Here is a 24143-nt window from a genome sequence, read left to right on the forward strand (position 1 = left end):
GGATAATAACAAAAGAAGGGGAAGCAGAGCCCCGGTTCTCACCTCCAGCGATGAGCCTGGCTTCTTTTTCAGCTCGTCGCATTTCCTAAACTTGCAGATCTGGTGGCCCGTTTTGCGGTTCCGACAACTGCTGCAGACACCACAGTTGATTAGACGCCTGCAGGGTGCACAGACCCCACACCTTTTCCTTTTCTTCTTCGCTGGGTTTCCACTGGATGCCGAGGAATTATTCTGTGGGCAGTCTGCCAGATTGGCAATTTGAAACGCACTGTCTGTAACGGCTGCTGAGGCTGCGGGGGAGTGAAGGGCTGTCATGACGATGACCCCGGGAGGTAATGAGATGCCCCCTAAAGCCGGAATAGCGGAAAAAGTTCCAACGCGTTCTTGGAGATTCATTATCTCTGCTTCAGCAACGCCGCATTTCAGCTTGTTCATGCATTCTCCTGCTAAAGGTCTGCAGTGTTCGGGGGATAAGGTAGAGAGGAAATTATTATTTGCCATTTGCAGCGTCTCTGGCAGCACGCCAGGCTTCCCCGGCCTCTGGGAGTCATTTCTATGCATGCTGGTCCTATTAGGGTTTATTGCCGCTGATTTCCTTCCCCAGAGCATGGCGTTATCGCAGTTCCAAGGGGACATGCCAATTCTAGCACTGGGAAAAATGGGCGTTGTGATGCGGGCAATCTTGGCAGTCTGTGGAAATGCTCCGTTGGTTTTATAAAAGTTTGCAAAAGACCGGTACCTTTCCATTTCTGCGTTATAATCCAAAAGTTGGCTTAATCCACCATCGGACAGATTATCCTTTTGTAAGAGAGCCACTTCTGCGTTCTGTATGTTTTCAATGCAAAGTGCACTGTTTATGTTAGACATGGCTGAGGACTGGTAGTCAATGTTCAGGAGAAGAGCGTGGAGTGATGGTGGCCGTTGTTGAACTGAAGCTGGTTACCAACAGTGTGTTACCATCCTGGTTTATCTTCTGCAGCGCTAAAAGCAAAAAAACAACAGTTACACATAAAAGAGGCAAATGTTTTCATTCTAATCAGATTTCATCTCACCGCATCAACTTCTCTCTGAAGACAACAGCTGAACATTTGAAGACTCCTCTGGCACATTGTTTACGCTCTGACGTTTCGTAATGCAACTATCACAAGTAGTCAGAAGTGATCTTCATCTGGTGACAATAACGTGATAGCTGTGACAGACCAACATGCCATTATTATAATGTGGGGAGGAATTAGCATGCTTCAGAAAACGCCACACTTTCAACATTTTTTAGATGTCTTTTCAAGTTATTCTTACATATTTTGAAGAAAGTCCAATCAGCTACTTCACAGACTGAATAAATACATCTGAATACACAAGGGTACGTTTCATCAAAACATTAAAATGTAGGCCTAATATTCAAACCCAAAATATCACTTTCTTTTTTTCAAAAAGTTTGAGGAGAGGCTCACCAGAATTCAGATTAAGACAGCAGCAGCTACAAACACAAAGACTTTTACCTGAGGCCTGCGATATAAGCTCTTAAAAAATAATCTTCTTTGGGTGCCAGGAGGAACATAGTTAAATATTTTGGAAATCCTTTTTTTTTCATCTTATCCGAATAGCAGAGGCGACCCACACATGTACACACGACTCTGTCCAGCCTCTGGAGAGCACTACCAGCTCTATTACATTTACCCATTGACAGCAAAGATAGTCACTGGTGAATTTACATCCAGATCATGGACCAGACCAACAACAATGTGTCCAAGGGTGTGGGTGCACATGTGTGTATGTGAGGTGTGTGTGTGTGTGTGTGTGTGAGTGGGGGGGTGCTCCACCCCCCCCCCCCTCTCTCTCCCTGCCTCTCTCCACCAGTCTGTCTGGATTTGGTTTCCACAGATAAAAGCCCATTAGACACATCTCCCCCTACTTCCATTACCTTTTTCTGGGCTTTCTCTCTTAATTGCCAAAGCTGATCCATTGCTGGAACACTACAGCATTTCAAATCACTTCCATGGTGCTACCCAGCAGTTGTCTTGACAAACATATGTGAATTAGAAAGATGCACACATGGAAGTGGAGAGATAGAGCTAGATTCCATTATTATTTAAGTCTCCTGGACGCTGAATAACACCCCCTTATACACATGTCATAAACTGCTAAATGCTAAACTATCCTGATGATACGATCTCAACATCTTCACAATGGCTCACTTTTCAACCCTGCACAAAAACATGAAGCTGTTGTTATTTTTAAATGCTGTGGCACCAATGTGAGGCTCCAGATCTGGAGGTTCTGTGTCGATGTGGCGTCCAAAACAAGCCCGCAAACCACCAGTAAACAAAACCTCCTTGGCTTAATGATCAGCCCTCCTCAGGGTCATTATTACTTAATCAATTCACCCCTGGAGCGAAATACGCAGCCCAAAGGCAATCAAGTCACGGACATTGATTTTTTTTCAGCCTGTAAACAAAGTTTAGAGAGACAGAAATGTTCAATACTTGGGAGCCGGGGAGACACAGAGGGAGAGATGGGGAGAGAGGGAGAGAGAGGGAGGGGGGGGGGCGTAAAGAGGAGACTGAAGAAAGAAAAGTGGAAAAAGCCACGTCCGATGACGAACCATTGTGCCGCCGCCGCCGCCGCTGCTGCACCGTGATGCTGTTAATGACACTCAGTCTGGTCTGTGGTAGACGATCAGACCAAAGGTCGTGCATAGATAATCCACAGAGGAGGAGGAAGAGGAGAGCGGTGCTACAGAGCAAACACTAGTCCACAAACACTCATCTGACACCGGCCTGGATCACTTGGCAGCCGCGCGGAGACTATCCGGGACAGGGAGGGGGGACGCATGCATGTGGACACAGAGAGAGAGAGAGAGAGAGAGAGAAAGAGAGAGAGAGCGAGAGAGAGAGATGGGGAGTGTGTGTGTGTGAGCGAGAGAGAGAGAGAGAGAGAGAGAGAGAGAGAGAGAGAGAGAGGGAGAGAGAGAGAGAGAAAGAGAGAGAGAGCGAGAGAGAGAGAGGGAGAGGGAGAGAGAGCATCACCTACCAGGTTCCTGTAGAGAGGAGCTCCCACGATGCTACCAGCCCGCGCCCGCGTAACGGCACATCACTGCGCGGAGGGAAATAACGCCAAAGATGCGCGAAGACGCACAGACACACGGGAGAGCAGGACGAGCGTGTGCGTGTGTGCGTGTGTGCGTGTGTTCAGAGCGCTCAAAACAAAAGGAGCATTTTTTATCGACTTTCTTGTCACGTTAGGAGAAGAAGAAAAAAAAAAGGTGATGAGAAAAAAGTGCACAAATATCCTCCGATAAAAAGGTGTCGCGCAAAACAATAAACGTGGGGGTCGAGGTGGTGGCGGCGGCGGGAGAACTGGGGGGTTAACGCGCTTCCTCTCCTCCTGATCCGGGGGCTGTGCTGTGCTGTGCGTCTGCCTGGTCTCTGCTCAGTCCGCGTCTCCTGTCGCTGTGTGTGGCTGATTGGTGCTGAGGTGAGCAAGCAGGGATGTGGACACCTACTGATCATTGGCTGGAAATTACTATAGAAACACCCGGGGAGGTGGGGGGGGGGAAAGGATGGATGGATGGTGGCTCAGGGCGCACTACAGGGAGACAAATATCTCCGGGAAATCATCTCGCACCCTCCCAGTGCCCCCCCCCCCCCAGCTTTTAAACATACATTTCTAATATTTTCCTTTAATGACGAGGTATTTAGAGGGGGGAGGAGGGGGGGGGGGGGGGGGGGTGCCATTTGCCACGCGCGTCTTTTAATAAGGATTGGTGGGGGGGAACTTGTCAAATTAATTTGAATTGAGCTGAGCTGTGATTAAGATAAAATGCCTCCGCCGGGTTGTTGCACCACCCCCCCCACCCCCACACTCTCTCCGTCCAGCGACAGCCATAATTACTCAGACCCCCGGGATTCATCACCATTATAAATCCCGCCCGCTGGCCACCCATGGCTGCGGCTCCCACAGGCTGACAACACAGGCACGCGTGGCACATTTATCCCACGAGCCCGCGTGTGACACCGGGGCTTCATCCACGTTGATGCTCACGAGTTTTGAGATGAAATGAAGTCGTGGATTATTTTATTACACACACACACACATCAGCAGTTTTATGTTTCAGCTGCAGGGTCGAGTTTCAAGAGAAAAAGTTGAGTCCACACTGAGGCTTTAAATGAAACAAGGCTTCAGAAAGAAATATCACATGTGGTTGAGCTGCAATTTCATTTTACACTTTTAATAGTTGCCATGTATATAAACATATTTATATAAAGTCATTGGAAGCCCAGACATATTTATTTTGCAGTTAGCCTATGGCACTTAAAGGGATAGTTCACCCCAAAAATGAAAAATCGCTCATTATCTACTCACAACTCTGCGGATGGAGGTGGAGGGTGAAGTGTTTGAGTCCACAACACTTTCAAAAAGTTTGTTTCCTTCGAACAAAGGGTCCAAAATGGAAAGTTGAACCAGTAATTTCTTGCTTCAAACCTGATTTAATCTTTCATCAAAATCATTGCTGATTGATTTTTTTTGTCGGTTGACGGATCAGCGAGCTTGTTAATCATTTCAGCACCGTATGACATCTCACTTAAAATGACATCATGACATAGAGGAATAAACAATCCCTGGATTCCTTCCACTTTAAGACAGGCTTAGTGCGAGTAAACAAACTGACAGCTGACATTTCTAAGTCTCTAAGTCACACAGCTCTTCCAGGTGAGCGGCGTCACACAGGCCTATAGGCTGCTAAAGGCTGCACTTTGATGAATTTATTGAGAGCTGGCAATAGGTAGGACCTAGAGGAAGCAAAGACGTCTTTATTAAATGTTGCACAATTACGTGTGGGGGAATATGTAGATATGTTTTCAGTAGAATGGATTTCCTTAACAAATTATTAATTCTGAGATCATGTTTTTTAACATACAAACCTTAAACATCAAAACGTCCCAGTTTTGAGTTTTTAATTAAACTAACCTGTGTGTCTTTGCTGAGGTTTGAACGTGGGATCTTCTTACACCAACCACTGCACCTTCTTCTCTCACTACCTGTCAAACCCCCACTGTTACAATGGCTGCCAGTCATTGTGGACATAGTGACACAACCTATTGCAGAAACTTGGGCAAGACTTGAGCGGAGAAAACAGAGACAGTGGAATGAGGACGCTGTTTTCAGAAAGTGGGAGGAAAGAAATGCTGCAGTTGACCCGTCCTACATTAACGCTATCGTCTATAAGCTGTGGATACTTTCACATCTGGCTCAAAGTCTGCAGCTCCGCTTTCATCTCGATCATTTCTTCATTTCGGTCAATAAAGAAACTCTTTGAGCGCTCAGTTTGATGTGTCACAGGTTTTGTCTGGTTATAATAACGTGTAATAATCAGTGACCAATGGACAAACCGAGATCTTTTCCTTTTTGTCAGTGTTTGCAGCATGTGAGGACTTAATGTTTTGTCTTTGTTTCACATGATGATTCTCAGGTGGAGACATGAAATGAGAGAATGTGGATTATTATGGATCCATTTAAACTGGTTCTTTAAGGCGATATTGTTGAATGATTTCACCGTGCATACATGAAGTCAACAAAACACGTCAGAGATATTTCCTTAGACTGATTTGAATTGGAACTAAAACACCATACCTGGTTGCATTTATCTCTTCCTCCTCTTCTGCTCATGGATTCTTATTTTGAAAGGTTGTTATTTTCATGTCTTTAGTGTTCAAACAGACAACATTTTCTTATTTTTTAAATATTTTTGGTGGTTTCCCTTTCAAGCAACAAAATAAGCATTTTTATTTTTGAGTTTCAACTTTACATTTGCAAAATGATAATGAAGCAGCAACGTTGTCCTTCGACACGAGTTGGATTGATGGTTGCCTCTTTTCTTTTTTTTTAATGGAGCTGTCCTCAGAGCACACGATCCCTCAGTACCCTCGGTATCACACCCTGTACATCTGTGTGAGTGGAAGCTCCTCCGTCTGAAAATAATTTTATCTTCCGGGCGATAATAGCCCTCAGGGGAAATCTGCCTAGGTGGTCCTAACCTCTTTCTGCAGAGCCACAGCAGTATGTGGGTCTCCAGCAGTGGGAGGCATGAACCCTCGTGGCGGGCCTTTGTTCCTGTCTGCGTGCTCCGCCGTTACTCCCCATGCCTCCGCTCCTCCCCCCCGCTTCCCTGAGCTTTCAACTGAACTTGGAGGAGTAATTAATAACCACGACCCCCGGATTTAAATGTCGCCCGCATTTAGTCGATGGAAATAGAATCAGAGAGGAGAGGCGTCATAAGACATGGCTGTTTGAGGGGTGATGGTGTGAATCCATTGATTCATCTGTCTCAATTTGATCCGGGCTCGCATCTGTCATGGGAGAGACAGAGAAGATACACAGAGGGACACACACACACACACACACATCCAGCCTGTATTTCTCCCCCTTTGGAATTCCTGCAAACCAAATCTAAATCAAAGAAACACACTGAAATAGAAAAAGTACAAATTTAAAGCTTAAGCTCCGTATATCTACACCTGTTATTCCAGGCATTCTCCATATACGTTGCATTTGTTTGGAGGCACCCGAACACCAGCAGGATGGAGAGATTGATATGCAACTAAAGCAGAACCACGACAGACTCTCAGCTGCTTCTCCTCCCGAACATGAACATCTGACCAGGAAGAAGGAGGAGCCTGACTCTCTCCTGGAGGTGTTTCTGATGGACTCACACACACACTGTTATGGTAAACTGCATTCCTCCGAGGTCTTGTAAGGAACAGAACAGACAAAGACGGAAAGAGGGTGAGGAGAGACCGAGTGTGTGAGGTGTGGGGGGGGGAAACTTGGGAAAATAAACAGGGTGAGATTATCAGTTTGCAGCGATTCTCCACAGTGCAGCAGCAGCCTTGACAGTATTTATTTAGAAAACCTGCCTCATTTCCTCCTGCAGGCCGTAATGTACGGTAACCCTCACATTAGCCTTCCTCGCCCTGTTTTCGTGTGCATTAGCCCGGTTTTGCGCCGCTTTCCTCGGTTACACTCGAGCGATCACTCCTCCCCCTCGCCGCCGCCTGCTAATTGGAGTGTACAGAGCACTCTTAATTATCCAGTTAGTGGCTTTGCTGAGCGAAATCCGACCCCTGGCACACGTGGCGGTGCAGATGACAGCACCTACACACAGTCACTTCCAAAGCTCAGGGAACATGTGGATGGAAAGTAGTCTGAAGATGTATCTGCTTTTAAAACCACACTGGAGGCTCGTGTTATTATTATGATTATTATTATTATTATTATTATGATTATTTCTGGCTCTGGCGGCAGATACATAAGGTTCAAACTCCTGCCTGCATCCATCAATCTGTGTGACTGCGCTGCATAAATGTCACTTGGTGTGTTTTCTTCACAGCAAACTACAGAACACAGAAAGAGTCGTAACAAGTTAGTTGGAGCATCCTGGGCAATAACATACAGATCAAATGGATGGAACGTTTAGCTGAATGTTTTAGCTCATTGATCAGCCGACATTATCTGTGCAGAACTAGGCAGTGGTGGAAGAAGTACTCAGCTTCTTTACAGTAAAAGTACAAATGATTAGTTATGAACATGTACTTGAATAAATGTACTTATTAACTTTCCTGGAATAAGCAAGTTAAGCTTCAGTAATCTACTTACATGATGACTTTTTTCACAAATTATTAAACACATGGAAAAGAAACACCGCTAATTATCTCTTTGGAGGAGGATATGTGGTCATCTGTCCATCTGTATGTTGTTTGGTTTGTTTGTTTGTAAGTAAGATGACGTAGAAAGGAAGACGGATTCTGATGAAACTTGCTGGAAGGATGCAGCATGAATCAGGGAAGAATCTGAAAAATGTTGGTGTGGATCTGTGTCAAGGGGCAGATTCAGGAATTTCTTTTATCGCTTTCTAAAGTATTGCGAGACAGAGCATTTTTGAAACTGTCACCAATTTCCCTGGGATTAATTCAATCAAATTTTAAAGGGACTACTGGGCCTTGGCGGAGGTTTATGCTCTCCAGAGCGTTGTTCCATTTAGATATCTTCTTCGTAAACTCTGTATTTTATACAATGCAGTGTCTCACATTTCACTTGTAAAGGTTTGGTAGAAAGTTCAGAGCGAGACAGAGGCTAAACATTTAACACACAGAACACAAACATAAAACCACTAATTACATTTAATTGTTAACAATAAAGTTTGACGACATGACAAAAACTGTTGGTTACCATGTCCGCCCTGATTGGCTCCTTCACGCGCAGGATGTGCGAGCAGTGGCGCTGCAGGTGACAAAGGTCATGAGGTGGAATTAAAAGACAAACTGCGCCGCCCACAATCAATATTTGCTCTCAACTGTCACACGGCTGTCCTGCTACATGAACGTAGACCTTGAGACAGTAATGATCTGTCTTTGAAGCTTTGGAACAGAACAGAGACAGTAAACAGGATAAACTGAGTCAGGTGTCTATGAAATACAAACCCTTCCTTTGTTGGAAATTAACGTCAGACAGTGTTGAATATTCTCTGTTTGAAGCCGCTGTAATCGAAGGCTGCGTCCGACATCACTCCCAAATCAGTCCACTATATTTATACAGATTAAATCACATGACGTTAACGTATTCATTTCGTTTAGACTGTATCAGACACTTCCTGTCAGCAGCCGTGAGAGAGAGCGGTCCTCCTCGCAAATGTCAGGAGCAGGATGACGCAGTGACGCCTCAACGTGCTGTCACTCATGGTCATGGACCTAAAATCACCGTCATTTAAAATATCAAAATAACAAATATGTTTTTGGTGTTAGATGTGTGGTTGTAGGTTGCCCTAGAGGACACACAGTGCATGTGCAGTATTTGCATACGCAGTGTCTATGTGTTCATGATAATCCGTCCACGCTGAGTAGAGGATGATAAGTTAAGAAAAAACAACCTTCTTGAAAATAATAAAACAATAACAATGTGTTGCATTTTTAAACTTTGTGTAAAAATCCTCATTTTAAAACTAACTAGTAACTAAAAGTGTGGAATTAACGGTGGTGGGAGGAATATCTCGCCTGGGCCACAAAAGTAGTTAGAGCCAGCCCTGTTTAGAGAAATAAGGATATATTTTTGTGTTTTTATTTATTTTTTCTTTTAAATTTAGCAGAAACTCATCAATAGCCCTTGCAGTGTGTATACTCCAAGGTTAAGCTTCATCCTTTAGCTGTTGCACAAAATTTCAAGAAACTTTTTCTTCTTTCTTTTGTTAAACTGAGGCAGCTACCCAGTTAAAAACAGATTGTTCACCAAACAACAAACTAAATTTATCAAACACGGACAAGTGATTCAAGTTTAAGTGTCTCTCTTCAAGAACCTGGATTGGGGACACTTTTGTTTTTGTGCTAATATGAGCAAACACAGTCGCCGAGCTCATCTGTCAGCGTGGCTGAGCAAACAGCTTCGGCAAACACAAACATCTTGGAAGAACCTAGTTAAGTCCAGAAGTCACATTCACAAAGAGGCTCAGTTTTGAGCAGCTCACACCACATTGTACAATTTTACTTCTAGAAAACAGCAGCTGGTGATGAAGCTGCTGAAATTTGGTTCTTGATTTTTGCATATTTCTTACCAAAGCTGCTGAAATATGGTTGTGAATCTGGATTAGAATTTTTTTTTTACGATTGATATTGACATATATTCTGTATGTGTGTGTGTAATTTGGTTAATAACAGGCCTGGTACTAATGAGGGTTCTTGTTTTCCCAATCCTAATTACACTGCAATCAGAACTTTATAAGTAAATTAGATTCGACAAACATGATTTATCATTGTCATTGTGCGTCCAACGTCAATGGATGAATTTTTAGACTCATCCATTTTTGCCAAACTTGCTTGACCTTTCAACAAGCAAATTCCTTTTCCCTTAGAAATTGTGTTTATATACAACCAAACTGCAACGGCAAATGCATTTCCATGGTGTCGACCAGATAATGTTTTCTATCAGCCTAATGAGGAAATGTTGTTAAATTGCGTATCAGGCATGTTTAATCTGACATCAGATCTTGCAGAGCAGTATCCGCTTTACAGCCTTATTAAACTTGGCATTGGTTCCAGTTGGGGTTTGGTTTAATACAGAAAAAAATTATGATGACCTTAAGCACAACGTGTTTGTTTACACTTAACCAAACCATAGACCGTGGATACAAACCCTGATCTGTGGAGTTATAACTATACACTTCATAAACCTACGATCTCCATCAACCACCCACTTCTGGCTTCATTCATTCATTCATTCATTCAAAAAAAGGACTCAGCCAGCATTTACTTTTCATATAAATCACATGTGCTGTTGAATTAAGTTGTGTGTAAACTTAATTTCTTGGAAAAAGGATTGATATTCAATGTCTAGAACAATGTTCTGGTTTGATATATATGGGTAGAAGTTAAAAGAACTGAACAGGCAGTAACAACCATTATTATTTTAGATATGGAGAAACAGGCACATACATGCACACACACGCTCACAAATTAAACTCATCACTGCCATCATTCAATCAATACTAGGTGAAAGAAGTGCAACTTTTAAAAAACGTCTTTTTTACTCTCGACCAGAATTCGCCTCATATTTATCCGTGTGTTGACTCAACCTCTGAGCCCGCAGCCTTGGCTTTGACAAAGTCCACAATGGCAGACACTGAATCCGACTCCTGCAGCATATCCGGAAGCAAGCATGGCAGTGAATAAGATTCACACTGCAGCAGCACGGAGCTCGACTGACCAAAGTTTTCATGACACGGTGTGAGGAGTCATCGTCCTCGATTGTGTTATTTTTAAGAGCCAAGTGTAGCTGCCTATCCACAAGCTTTATTGAGGAAGTACGTTTTAAAAGGTTCTTGCCACATATTGAAAGTTTGGAGCAGTGTGAAGGATCACTGAGGACAAATCTCCCCAAACTTTTTCAACTAATTATAAAGAATGAAACTGACCCATTTTCACCCCTAAACTGAAATTTCGGTATAATTTCTTGACTTTTGGAACATAAGTGCTTGACATTTTGCTTGACAGGCCTTCTGTTTATTACATTCAAAATTTAAACTGCATGTTATATAAAAATGTCAACAACTGACTAATGGGTCTCAGTTTGTCAGCCTCCTTAGCATATAGCAGCATATATTATCTTGTCTCAAAAGAAAACCAGTCTGCTACTTTGTTTTGTATGAGCACATAAACACGGTGATATTTCACATTGCGTTTTATTTCTCCAAATTCTGTGTTGCAAAGAAAAACAGGTAATGTTCGTTGGGAAAAGAGACAAAACTTAGCGAGTAGATTTGGGCTATGCTCATATTGTGCTCGCGGTCCACTGGGCAGTGATGATGTTATTTTTAAAAACGTAGATTTAAGGCTCCGATGAATTATTTGTATTGGCCACTTGGGGGCAGCAGAGACAAGTTAACAATGTAACATACATGTCTGCCTGTTCCAGAATTGGCTGCAATTCCCCTAGAGGGCAGTAACGAGTCTTACATATACACAATGGAACAAAATGGCTAAAATAATTACTTACACCTGCTTCTACACAAAAAGGTCACATTTTACTTAGATTTTTGCAAATTCATATATATTATGAATCTTAATTGAAACAATTAAATACTCATGTTCCTTATGTGATTTTGTCCAAATCACGCTAGCTTTTAGATCATGCATGCTGATTGGTCAGTTAAAAATGTATGACTGATTGATGGTATTTGGAGTCGAAGGAACGTGAAATGAAATGGAAATATCTTCGTGTTTATTGGTCAAATGCAAACCTGGCTTGAGTAATTGCTGCTTAGTCAGGTTAGCATTAATAATATTCTCATACCTTTGCAGCAGACAAACTGTGTTTACCAGCTAAATGCTACGTGTGCCTGTCAGCGGCTTGGTGCAGCTTAGCCCACGCTAAGCAATGGACTGAAACTCACTGAAAAGCTGCGTAAAACCATGGAGAGGTGCAGATTCTGTGATAATCATCTTAGGTTCATTGCGTTGGTTGCATGTTCACAGTCACATCTTCACGTTGAATTTTGATACATTGTTGCATTAAACTATGAATTATAGCCGCTTCAAAGTTTTTTATTTGTATACGTTTTTATAAGACTCTTTTATTTAACATTTTACTGCCGGTAGTATAGCCATCAAAAAGTAAGAACAGGAAAAATGATAAACACCATGGTTTGAAAAATATGGTTCTTTACGTTGCTCCTCTTTCACACTTATAACCTGGACAATCTGCAGGTTGACCGACCGTGTGAGGCGGACCATGATGTAAGATGTGAGATATCCACGGTCAAGCTCAGAGTTGAAATCCAGGTCAGACTCTTCTCTGGCGGGGTTTGAAAGTTCAGTGCTTATAGCCAGAGTTTCACCAGCCGTTCCAAATGTCATCGCATGTTTCTGAAGGCATCATAATGTGTCAGTGTGTTGGACATTTCCATGAATTGTGTTGTTTCTAAGTGAAAAGCCTCATTTGCTGAGAGGATGGACCTGAAATGTTCCCCTCCCGTGTCAGACACGTGAACGATGTTTTTTGGCCGAGCCCTGATGGATTTAAAACACAGACCAGGTGCACCTCTACTGTCAGTCACTCTGCGAGGCAGCAAAGCATAGAGGGAAGCATCCATAAAGCAAACATGGTCGCAGCAGTGGAAGGGCAGAAGTGGCAGGATGGGAGCTGCTGCCAGAGACATTACAAGGAGCTCTAATGAGGGAGCCCCCCCCCTCCCACCAACTCCACCACAGAGGAACGCGAGGCGGGAATTAATTGTGAGGGCGATGATGGCGAGCGAGCTGAGGAGCAGGTCATTACTGCACGCCTCCTCCTGGAGCGCCGCGGGCAGAGCGTGGAATGCCACGCTACTTGCACAATTCCCATGATCCCACAGGAGGGAGGAACAGATAGCAGTAGGGGGAACGAAGGGGACACACACACACACACACACACACACACACACACACACACACACACACACACACACACACACGAACAAAGAGAGAGAGAGAGAGAGAAACAGGAGCAGATAGGGGAAGAGGAGGCTGGCAGTTAGTTTAAAACAAGAAAATAAGAGAAAATGTGTTGATTAACAACATTATACATTACTGTAGTTAGAATTGATCTTATTATCTCTTATAATAATTATTGCCATTTTCTATATACTGTAGGCTTTATCTTTTTTACTATGATAACTGGTAATAAACATTTCAAAATGTAGCAAGACAGATGTTTTACTTGTCCCTAAATGTCCCTCTTCTCTCACGTTTTGATTATTGATTGCACGCTCTATCATAGTTAGTATTCCTTTTCAATGTGACGCTGCAAGATGGAAGCTGCCTGGTAATTGTTCAATAATGAAGTGCAAAGAGGCGTCCATCACCTCATGGTCGGAAGGAAACGGCTCGCATCAAGGTAATGATCAGATTTTGGGCAGCTTCCCTGTCCCTGTCTGCACACGGTGTAATATCTGACTCTTTGTCATTCCTCTTTGTGTGGGTCTGTCGCCCTTATGAAACCTATGATATCAGATTGAATGCATTGGACACATTGCCCTCTAGTGGATATTTAACGTATGTAGGTAATGTATAGCACAGCCACAGATAAAAAGCGAGTCACGTCCACAATTTCTCCTGCTATTATCCTGCTGCATTTAAATTCAGCAGCAGATGTTAAAGGAGTTAGATGAATATTAAACGATTCATTGTGTCCTCTGCGGTTAAGAAGAATCACAGTTGCATAGATTTGCACCAACATCCATAGCAATAATAAATAGAAGAAAAAAACTGCACATGAGAGTTACTGGATTTCTATAATTACTTATTGATTTCAAAAGAGGAGATGTAAATAGAGTGCAATAGAAAAAGATTTTTAAACTCTTAGGCAAATTATTATTTTTATTATTATTATTTCCACCCTGCAAATGAATAGATGAATGAAGAAGATATATCTCCCTAATGTTTCGTATATTCTCTGGGATATCCAAGCCATGCAACTGGTGTTAGTGGCTGCCACAAAATTAAACTTCCTATCGAGAATTCATTATGACTCGATAATTAAATACAAAACCAGAAATACATGCAACACTAACTACTCCCCCCCCCCCCATACAACCGCCCCCGTTACGGGGGGCCATTTTCCGTTATCTTAACTTATAACGAGAGAGCGGAGACACACCTCTTTGATGATATATTTAACGACCCCATTCAGTGCTTCTCCTTTTTTCGCGACTTTCATGACTGGAAACCCTAATGAGACCACTGCCATCGCCTTGGGGACGGCCAAGCCCATTGCATTAGCACATGAAATCATTTAGTCCATGTCTGGCAGAATAAAAATATCATTATGGTGAAGCTCTGAGTAAAAGTGAACAGAAACCCCATCGCTGCCGAGTGTTTTTTTTTGCTCTAGACGAATTATTCCATGAGGCAAGAAGGGAAACACTGAGACTGGACTTAACCAAACAGCTCGCTTGTTTAACTATATTTAAAAAACAACAACAGTTTAGAGCTTTAAGTTGTTATCGCTCATTTTATGATGATAATGTAAAAAAATAAGAGGTGAACAGATCAGTAAAATGTCTTTCTGATTTCTGATGTGTTCTGGTTCGGTGATTAAAGAGGTTCAGTCGAGATTTAGAAAGCAAACTTTAAAGTGTCTTACAACATTTTCACCATAGCAACATTATTGTTAGTGTTTACAGAGTCATGGCAGCTAAAAGGTTGTGGGTAAGAAGCTGACACACGTCCAGGGCCTTACTGTGTCTTCTCCTGTTTTAAATGACGACCTCCCACAGTCCAGAGACGTGTTAGGTTAGTTCATGACTCTAAATTGCCTGGAGGTGTGAATGTGAGTGTGAGTGGTTGTCTTTCTCAACATGTCAGGCCTGTGATTGACTGGCTTCCTGTCCAGGCTGTACTCTGCCTCTCGTCCAATGTCAGCTGGGATTGGATCCAGCTCCCTGTGACCCTCAAATGATAAGAGGTAAAGATAATGGATGGTTTTACAATCACGTGGGCTCCGCTCAGCCCTGGTGTCTGTGCGTGCAGCGGTTGAAGTATTCAAACCAAATACTAATACGAAAAAATTAAACTTCGTCCATTATGAGTAAAAGTACCGCGACCATCTTCTGCCTCAGTGAAGTTTTTATCAACAAATAAGCTAGTTTGAATAATTTGGTGTTCAGTTAAGTTGGTTTAATGCAGTGGTTCCAAAGCTGGAGATGATTCATGGCACAAGAAAAGAGAACAAAGTTCTTTTCACAAATTTATATTCAATTTCGTATTTCGTATTTTGGATATTTATATTTTCAGACTTAGGGTTATTTCAATCAAACATTCTGATAATTGTCAAGGCAGAACTTTAAATAAATTATTCAAATTGGAAACATTAAGTATACTGCTATATCTCAAGAATGATGCTTTATTTCATCCTTATCTTCCTCTCGATATTTGTATTTGTTGTCAATGGTTAAACTGATTGGTTAATTTTAACAAAAGATTTTTAATTCCAATTCATTATTATTAGGTTTTAACAAATCTATCACAAACCAAGACCTTGACCAGAAAACAATCGATTGCGTTCCCACCTCAAATCCTCAAATCCTCAAATCCTCACCCAGACTACACTTTTATCGCCACCACATCAGAGACGTACAAACCTCACGTCTCTACAAACACATTCAGGACCCGATAATCTGAGAGTCATCTTGAATCGTCTGGAGCAGCTGAAAGGTTGGAGCACATCACACTGATTTAAACATCCTCCCTGTTTGTTCTGCACATTTGTTGCAACATCCTGCGCAGTAGTATTTTTATTTATCTGACAGATTTTAGTTGCTTTTCATGTTGCATATTCATGAAAATCTGTGAAATGTTGGCGGGTCGCATGAGGGTGCGAGACTGAAGGGAGGAATGAGTTGAAAACAAGATGAAGAATCAGAAGTCAAATGGATATCATTAAAGGATGAGGGCCAGGAGCGGTAGTGATAAGGAGCCCAGGGAGGGAGACTCAGGTTGGGGCAAAGTATCAGAGGTTTTCTCCCCTGTGGTTCACATGATGAGAGAACAGGAGGCCATGACAATGTATGGGGTTTTTTCTCTTTCAGTTGGAGCGATATTGAGAAAAAGGTAAGAAAGATTACAGGACAGAAAATTGGATCAGAAGAGGAATCTATTGAACAGCAGTGAATCTATCTTTCAAACATTTTATTTCAAAATGGTTCTGTTTAATGCACAAATCCTTGGAAAAATGTGCTTGTTCGTATTAATTAAAGTGTTGGTTCAGTAGTCACTCCTTTTTTTTTGGAATCATGTCAGAAAGGAATCTTAATGTGGCCAACATGAACAGGGAAACAGTTTCAACCTGAAACCTTTAACCTTTAGTTAATCCTTAATTCTGTGCGACTGTTTTTTGCATCCTTTCCTCTTCACTGTTCATCTTTTCTTTTCTTAACCACAGACGTGCAGGCATCGAACCAATACACCAGAAATATCTGCAGCAGCACAAAACCTGATCATTTATGTAAGTGCTTGTTTGTATGTTTGTGAGTGGAGGAGGGGGATGGGGTGGGCTGGGGGGGCATATCAGGGAGCGCCCACGTTTCTGCGTAAATCATGTCCAACCATAAGCTGGCTCCTGCGCAGGTGGAATTGATCGTCAACCATCTCCTGCTCACGGCAGCAGGGGGAGAGGGAGAGCAAGGTCACAGCCAAGGACTTGTGACAATCAGCGATTGGCTGCGGAGTGGGGGCTTATGTGTCACGGCACAGCTGTTACGCTGCGTACTCTGAGTCACAAGCACGTCTTCGCCACTGCTGCTGCAAAACATCCCCTTAATTACCTTAATGCCACAGTGCCTGCTCGTCTGGGTGAATTCTGCTCTGAACGCCTTAATCTGAGCTTAATCTCCCCCGTCGTCAGATACAGTTCTGTTTTAGGGGGTAAAATCATAGCTTTGCCTTCCTTATCTGTTTTTATTTCCTGTCAGCTTGAAGTGTTTTATGGTTCAGCAGTTCAGAGGAAGGGAGGTTTGTCTGGTGATAGACAACATGGCTGGGGGGGGGGTGGTTGTTGCGCTAGGTGTTCGTCATGCTGAACGAGGCTTGGGGCAGGTGAAGGGATGATTTCATGTCTGTGCTATCTGGAAGGACCATCTCTGCTGCCAGTGCATAGATAAGCACGGAGGAGGAGGCAGCTGCTGCTGCTGCTGCTGCTGCCGTGTGACTGTGTCTGAGCCCCGAGCTGCAGGCAGCTCAACAGGCTGCTTGTGCATTATTTCAGCCTGACAAACAAGTAGAGCAACAATCTTGACTATGTTGTTTATCACGATACCATGAAACCTTGAGGTCCCTATAAGAAAGGTCCAAAAGTTCAGTGTGAGAATAATGACTTAAAGGTCCAGTGTGTAAGATTTAGGTGAAAGGAATCTATTGGCAGAAATTGAATGTAAAATAATCCTTGTGATGTTTTCACTAGTGTGTTTCATCAAAGTTTTACAAATTGTTGTTTTCTTTATGATGACTAAAGGCTACCACAGATTCTCTTTCATGTTTGGAGGGGGAGGGTGGGATGAAGGGTATTCAGCTGCAACATGCCACTTCACCACATAGTTGTGCAGCCAAACCTGCACAACTATGTGTAAAGTTGTTAATGCTCCACCTTAACCATCTGCAACATTAAATCCTGCTTATACACTAATTCACTATTAATAAGAGAAATTCCGATATAAAGATACGTTAACGTCATTGGACCTGAATAATTAATATGAATGTTAATAAAGAATATTGTTATCATATGGTTGATAATATAATACATTTACTAAGATTGTTTTTAAAAGCAGAACATTTACTAGTATTTCATTTTGAACATTAATGAAATTGAATACCTATGTCAAGTAAGACAGAAGGGATTTAAGAGCCAGACTTATTTTTACGCTTCTCCATAAGTGAAGATAAGGTGAAGTAGCCAAGTAGAGAACAGCCCTCAAACACATTATCTCGCGAACTACAGGCGATCGGTGGGTAACAGGAGTCCTTCCCATGGCTAAGGCAAGTATACAGATTGTGACCGAGGTGTTTGTAAACAGTTTTCAGTTCCATGCTGGTCTTGTTTGTAGTTTTCACAGTTAAAGAACTACAAACTGAGACATTACAAACTACGTCCTAAGTGAAGGATCTGAATACACTCTCCACCACTGCCTCCAGTAGATGAGTAAATTAATATTTTTTTAAATGACAGAGTGTACCTTCACGATACAGGAAAACAATCTATACTGAACTTTAAAGTAACCAATTTGACAAACAGAAACTCGAGCAGGCGTGGGGGGGGGGGGGGGGGGGGGGGGGGGGGCTGTGACGTGTCCTGGAAGCTATGGCAGAGGGTTTGCTGCAGGGACCTGTAGGAGGACCTGTAATCAGGGTGTTGTTCTGACTGTGGGGACCATTCAAAGCTGCTGTGCTGCAATGTGACATTAACAGTCACAAATGTCAAGTGCCAGCTGCCTGCATATGGAGTGGCTGCATCTCATTTTCTGTTCCTTCTCGAAAGAGGCACAAATCATAACTTGGTGCCTCTGCAAAACAATCCGGCTGTTTACCTTCACTTTAAACGCTTCAAGGTTTTGAGCTGCAGTATTTTTCTGCAGACCTGGACTGCAATAATAAATTAAAGTTTGAAAACACTGACCTTTCTGAAACAAAGAAAGGTGCAGAGGGGTTCTCTGGATATTGTGAAACAGAATTGAGGTTTCATTGTTAAAATAAGATTTAAATATTAGTATCCGGGAAAGTAAGAGAAATAAACTGCCATTAAAATCCATTAGAAGGAAGAAAACAAATACATATGTTTAAAAAAAGGGGGCTCAGCAGCATTGTCGGTCATCATGCTTCACCAGCAGGGGTCATCATCTGCTGCACACCAAACAGCAGAGCACATCCTCAACAAAGAGCGGGTCTCTGTACTTAAAGAGCTCAACTATGACACTGATTGATTATGTTTACTATGTTAAAAACAGTTTCCTCTAATCAATGTTTTAAATATTGCAATTTTGTTTATGTGTTCAGCTATATGCTATTGCACTTCTGGCCGTCCTGGGAGAGGGATCCACCCCCGTTAATAGTTATTTTTTTGTAGTTTGTCCTTACTCTTGTTGAGGGTTAAGGACGGAGGGTGTCGCACCTTGTTAAGCCCTATCAGACAAACTGTAATTTATGAAAATGGGCTATACGAATAAAATCACATAGAAATCATATATGCTGCACTTAGTGTTGATAAACATGTTGTTATCCAAGACAAATTCTTATAAGATTTTCACGCTTTTGCAAAGTTAACCATTCGTACAACCACAGTGTTTTAAGTGGGTTTCCCTTCTTGGTTTAAGAATCCAGTTATGCACTAAAAACAGAGACCCGTTCAAAGTAGTGACCCAAACGAGGCCTGGGTTTTAATTCCACCTCTGGAATTAAGGGGCTGAGAAGCTTACGTCACACAGCTGCGAAGAAGAAGGGCTTCCCCCTAATAGCTGGCTGTGGCTCCAGAGCTTTCAGCTTGGGGTGGTGCGTGAGGGGAGGATGGAAGCACCTGAATGCGGGAACCAGCTCTTAAACCTTTCAGAAGCAGTTGGTCACCACGGGAACAGCGGCAGGCCATGATTGGCCTTGTCCAACCCTGCTGTGCCCAGGGAGGAACTCTGTCCATCGTTAGATTGTGCACACATGGCAGACAGAGAGGTGTTTGTGAAGTGGAACAAAAAGTCCTGCAAGTCCCTGCAAATTAGACTTTCTTTGTGCAAAATTGCCCCAAAATGTTCAGATGTACTGAGTTTTGGAGCTAAATAGCATAAAAGTAATGTTTTCCAGTTACTCTCCCTTGCTTTCTGTACACCCCCGTCTCCACCACCCTGTCCCAGACCCCCCGCTGTGGCTCAAACAATTAGGCTATGTGAGACCCAAACTAACGACTCTCTCTTGTCTTTTAAGATAACTAAAGGAGGAGGGGCAGCAGTGGGTGACATCTTGTTAGGATGGAAACCTGTGGTCAGTCGCTTGTGTATTGGGCCTAAGCAGAGGATACCTAGTTATTACCCTAAATAAAGAGTTTGAGTGTGCGTGTGTGTGTTTAGATTGCCCCAGGTGAGATGTGTGTCGATACGACGGGTTCCTCTGAGAAGTGCTGCTTTTCTCAGCTTCACAGTCGCGCCTCAGATCTCACCCTTTTCTCCCACTTTCAGGCCTATGTAAGGAAAGCTGTAAATCACTGCTCTCATTATAAATCAGCCTCCCCCTCGTTTGGTACCAAATGATTCACACCAAATATAAAAACAAAACTTATCCGGGCAGTAAAGACATTTCCTCAGTCATACCGTTAAAATGTGCTGTTCACAAAGAAGTGACACAACAGTCGGAAAATAAATCATCTAATTTTACATCTCTGCTTTGCCTAGTTGAAATAAGTGATATTTTAACAGTAGTTCTGGTCTCTAATCTCTTCGACATCAGTGTGCTGCCTGTAAACTGAAAGAAACGTTAAAAAGACTGACTAATTTCCCTTTGTGGTTTTACACCACCCAGTTTGATGAAGTCTGTTTGGGGAGCAGGACTATAAACCACCGCATGGCTTAAAGTGACAGAGATCTTAAGACCACAGGTCCAGAGATTTGACCTGGGGAGCCAGTAGGACCCTGTCTCTGTTTTGTTTGGCATAAATCAACAAGAGCACTGGTCCAACAAGAAAAACAGTTAAAATCTCTCACCAACGCTCATCATCATCTTTAGGTGTGAAATCGGACAAGTGACAAGTGTGCCTAAATTGTTGTGACCCCAGGTCAGCATGAGGCCACAGCTCTGTGTTTACAGATGGAACAGGCACACGCCTCCACCCCTTTGAAATGTGACAAGGTGAGAGGGATGACAAGATAATCTCTGATTTACGAGTTACAGTAGCTGTCGGGGGGGAAGCAGCCCCAGCAAGAAGCTCTGCTGCCTGACTGCTGACAGTACAAATCAATGCCGCCATTTTAAAATGCATGCAAGACAAACACTTATAAATGCACCATTGGAGAGCTGCGGCTTGAAAATCAAGCCCATGCAACCTAAACACATTATTCAGAGAGCAAGGACTATAAAAGCTTATTGGCAAAGTAAAAGTTACCTTTATTTAGAGCCTCAATGCAACAGGGGCCATTAGAAACATCTAATTTGGACAATGGTTAAGAAAACGTCAGTGTGTATTGCATTGTGAGATGTTGTTTGACTTAGTACACTCTCTTGTTTACAGCAGCCATTGGAGATGGAGGGAAGCTGACCAGTCCAAAGCCCTGCAGCGGTGATCCGTGAGACACTTCACTGGTGCAGGTTTACTGCCCTTCTCAGTAAATGGCCATTGATGGGAAGGGGAAAAGGGGGCTTTTCATTCAATCACTTCTGAGATGTTGACAACTCATCTGGGAATTTAAACTGTGGAGTCACAAGCACCCTAACTTTTAGTCGCGCTAGGAGCGGTTCACGTTACCTCAGGTCTATGCACACAAGGATTAACAACAAAGGACACAAGTAAACATGCCACTGTCGGCCGTCTCCTGGAAACTCCACAAACATGATATTACCCAGAAATATAGCCGGGATAGACTTTGTGTTACCACTGCCTTTAACACTGTAATAACTATTTTCTTTATTAAATTAACTCTATATTTGCCTCAAACAGAATGTGTATTAAAAGCTGTAAACTCGATGAGCATATGTGCAGTAAAGATAATAAGAACTTTTAAGTGCTGTATATCTCCTTTGTGATCAATCTAGATTTGAAGGGGAATCAATGACACTGTTAACCAGGTTCTCCTCAACTCTACTCCTCATGCAAAGAGTAAAATAGTTTGGATGTTTACTGCTAAACATTAACTCATGAAATATTTCCACAGGCGACAAAAACCCTTTACAACTGCAGCTGTACAATGAGGTTTAAAGACATTTACACCTCAGCAGGTTAACATTCGCCTGCAAGAGCCGAGTTATGCAAAGAAAGATGTCAGGCTCAGAGTAAAAGGGTCTATTTTGTCTTTGTGGGATATGTGTTGCAGCTCGGGTGACTCCTCCTTCCTCTCTCTGCCTCTTCCCCTCCCCCATTCTGTGTAAAAACAAATCTCCTTTTCTGCTCTGAGCCGGAGTCTATTGAGTCAACAAATGTCACTGCAGCGAGGCAAAGGCTGCTGGGAAAGAGGTGGGGTCTTCCTTTAAGGCTAAACTGCAGCTAAAGGCAGATTATTTTCAGAAAAGACCCACCTGTTAGTAAAGCAAAGGAGGAATTAAATAGCCCAGTGAATGGAGGCGCTGTTGACTGTAGAGCACGCTGGTTAAAGCTGTAGTCGCATGTTTTTTTAAATCACTACAGATTTTTACTTTTTCTGAAAACCTATGTAGGTCGTGTTTGTAAGCTTATATTTTTGACCTTTTAAAATCCAAAATGCAAAAAAACACATTCTTGCTCATGGAACCTCAGACGTACAACTCTGCTTTATGACCTAACACGGAAACCCACAACAAAAACCACAGAGGAACTTAAAGTCCTTTTGCCATTGAAGCACATTTTGACTCGTGTGATTCTAAGAACTGTTCAAGCCTGAATTTTTTTAAACCCCCCCCCCCCCTCAGCCCCTGTCCCCCCCTTGCACTGCTCTCTCTATCTTTTTCAAGCCCACGTGGCCAGTGTCAACAGGAGGTGGGTCTTGGCAGACACATGAAGCAAAGTATGCTGCAGAGTTGTCTTACACCCTGGTCTAAAAATGAGCCAGCCAGCAAACCGGCCAGCCAGCCAGCCAAGGCATGCCAAAATAAGACACAGTCGTTGGAAATGAGCACATTGCTCAACTGGTTTGGCTCCAAACTGGCCACATCGGCTTGTTGCCGTAATGCTCTCAAAAGAGAAGCGCTTTTACATCAGAGGGGAACTTCTGTAACCTGTGACAGAGGCAGAGAGGAAAAAGAAATAAGGAAGTCGAGAAAGACCGAGTGAAAAGCGAGGGAAAAACCCTGAGTCACTTGGCTTCCTGTCTGAGAAGAGGAAGGGGGTGGAGGTGCCCAGAGTCAGACAGTTGAGACCAGTGCAATATTCAACATAAACTGCACTGGGGGAGGAGTCCTGTCCTGCTCACTGAATCCATTCCAGTGCTTCAGGGCAGCCATCATAGTGTTCACTATTGTGTGCGGCTGAGGGAAGAAGAAAAAAAGAGGAGGGAGCAGAGAGGGGGGAGAAAATCTGTCTCTTTGTGTGGGAAGGACTCAGCAGGAAAGTGATTTTGTGATTATTAGAGTTTGCCAGCAAGCGAGGCTCTTCCCCCTGACCGGCAGCAACATCTTGTGCCCTCGGCGTGCCTCGGCTGCCTTACGCTAGGGCCACAAATGAGTGTGCTTCTCAAGCCGGCAAACAGCGACACCCGGGCTTCTCCTGATGATGAGAGCCGACGTCAGAGCGGTTTCCATGAATATTGATGTGGAGGATAGTCTGTTTCATAGAAGAACAGAAGGAGGCAAGATGGCTGCCCTTTAGGATTTGTTAAAGAGGAGATCCAGACGGTTTGTTGGAATTTCTACAAAGTGGAGGGACGTAAAAAGGAGGTGAGAATTTGCTCGGAGGGTTAATACTCTTCTTACCCTAATCCCATGTAACCTTGTCTGTATTTTGTGGTGGTTTTCTGTATCAAGTGAGGTAAAGCAAATGTCCCCCACCGTAAAACCAAGAGCTACATAATAAGGAGGGGATATTAGATAAAGCTACTCCAACATGGCTGACGATTTTCTTTCTCTTTTTTTTTTTTCTTTTTTTGCAAGCTGAATTTAAGAGAAACATTTCCCTGTTTTCCTGTGTGTTGTGTTCAGCCGACATTCTTGCTGCTTTCGAATGCATCATAGAAAATAGTCTAGTTTGGCTGCTTGTTCAGGAGTTTTTCTTTAAGCATAAAGCAAATGCCGGTGTACTGCTCTCTACCAACATTTCACCCCGGCTGTTTTACTATTACGCTCATGTTATTAAAGGTGTGTTTGAGTATGGAATGTGTGTGTGTGTGAGTGAGTGTGTGTGTTTGTGTAAGAGCATTTGTTTTAAGAGCAGAAACACATTTTTAACATTTATGTATAATTATTGGTTATTAG

General features: G+C 42.9%; 2 protein-coding genes across 7 annotated transcripts in view; one reads left to right on the forward strand and one right to left on the reverse strand.

Moving 5' to 3' along the window:
• cxxc4 (CXXC finger 4) overlaps positions 1-24143 on the reverse strand; it is a 50634-nt gene that overhangs the window by 23020 nt on the left and 3471 nt on the right. Inside the window, exons 1-2 of one of the 5 annotated variants that reach the window (XM_034602167.1) lie at positions 3031-4072; positions 43-981 (exon numbers count right to left, since the gene is read on the reverse strand). In XM_034602167.1, the coding sequence (XP_034458058.1) occupies positions 43-867 (825 nt within the window). In that variant the 5' untranslated portion in view covers positions 868-981; positions 3031-4072. Of the gene's footprint in view, positions 1-42; positions 982-1052; positions 2527-2602; positions 2921-3030; positions 4073-24143 lie in introns of those variants that run through there. The other 4 variants (XM_034602185.1, XM_034602194.1, XM_034602175.1 and 1 more) reach the window with 4 other exon arrangements.
• The window catches only part of tet2 (tet methylcytosine dioxygenase 2), a 28979-nt gene continuing 27681 nt past the window's right edge, over positions 22846-24143 (forward strand). The window contains exon 1 of one of the 2 annotated variants that reach the window (XM_034602086.1): positions 22846-23609. The gene's annotated coding sequence lies outside the window, so the exon portion shown is untranslated. The remainder of the gene's footprint in view (positions 23610-24143) is intronic. The other variant, XM_034602096.1, reaches the window with a different exon arrangement.

Source organism: Hippoglossus hippoglossus, chromosome 1 (genome assembly GCF_009819705.1).
Source record: "Hippoglossus hippoglossus isolate fHipHip1 chromosome 1, fHipHip1.pri, whole genome shotgun sequence".
Taxonomy (NCBI): domain Eukaryota; kingdom Metazoa; phylum Chordata; class Actinopteri; order Pleuronectiformes; family Pleuronectidae; genus Hippoglossus; species Hippoglossus hippoglossus.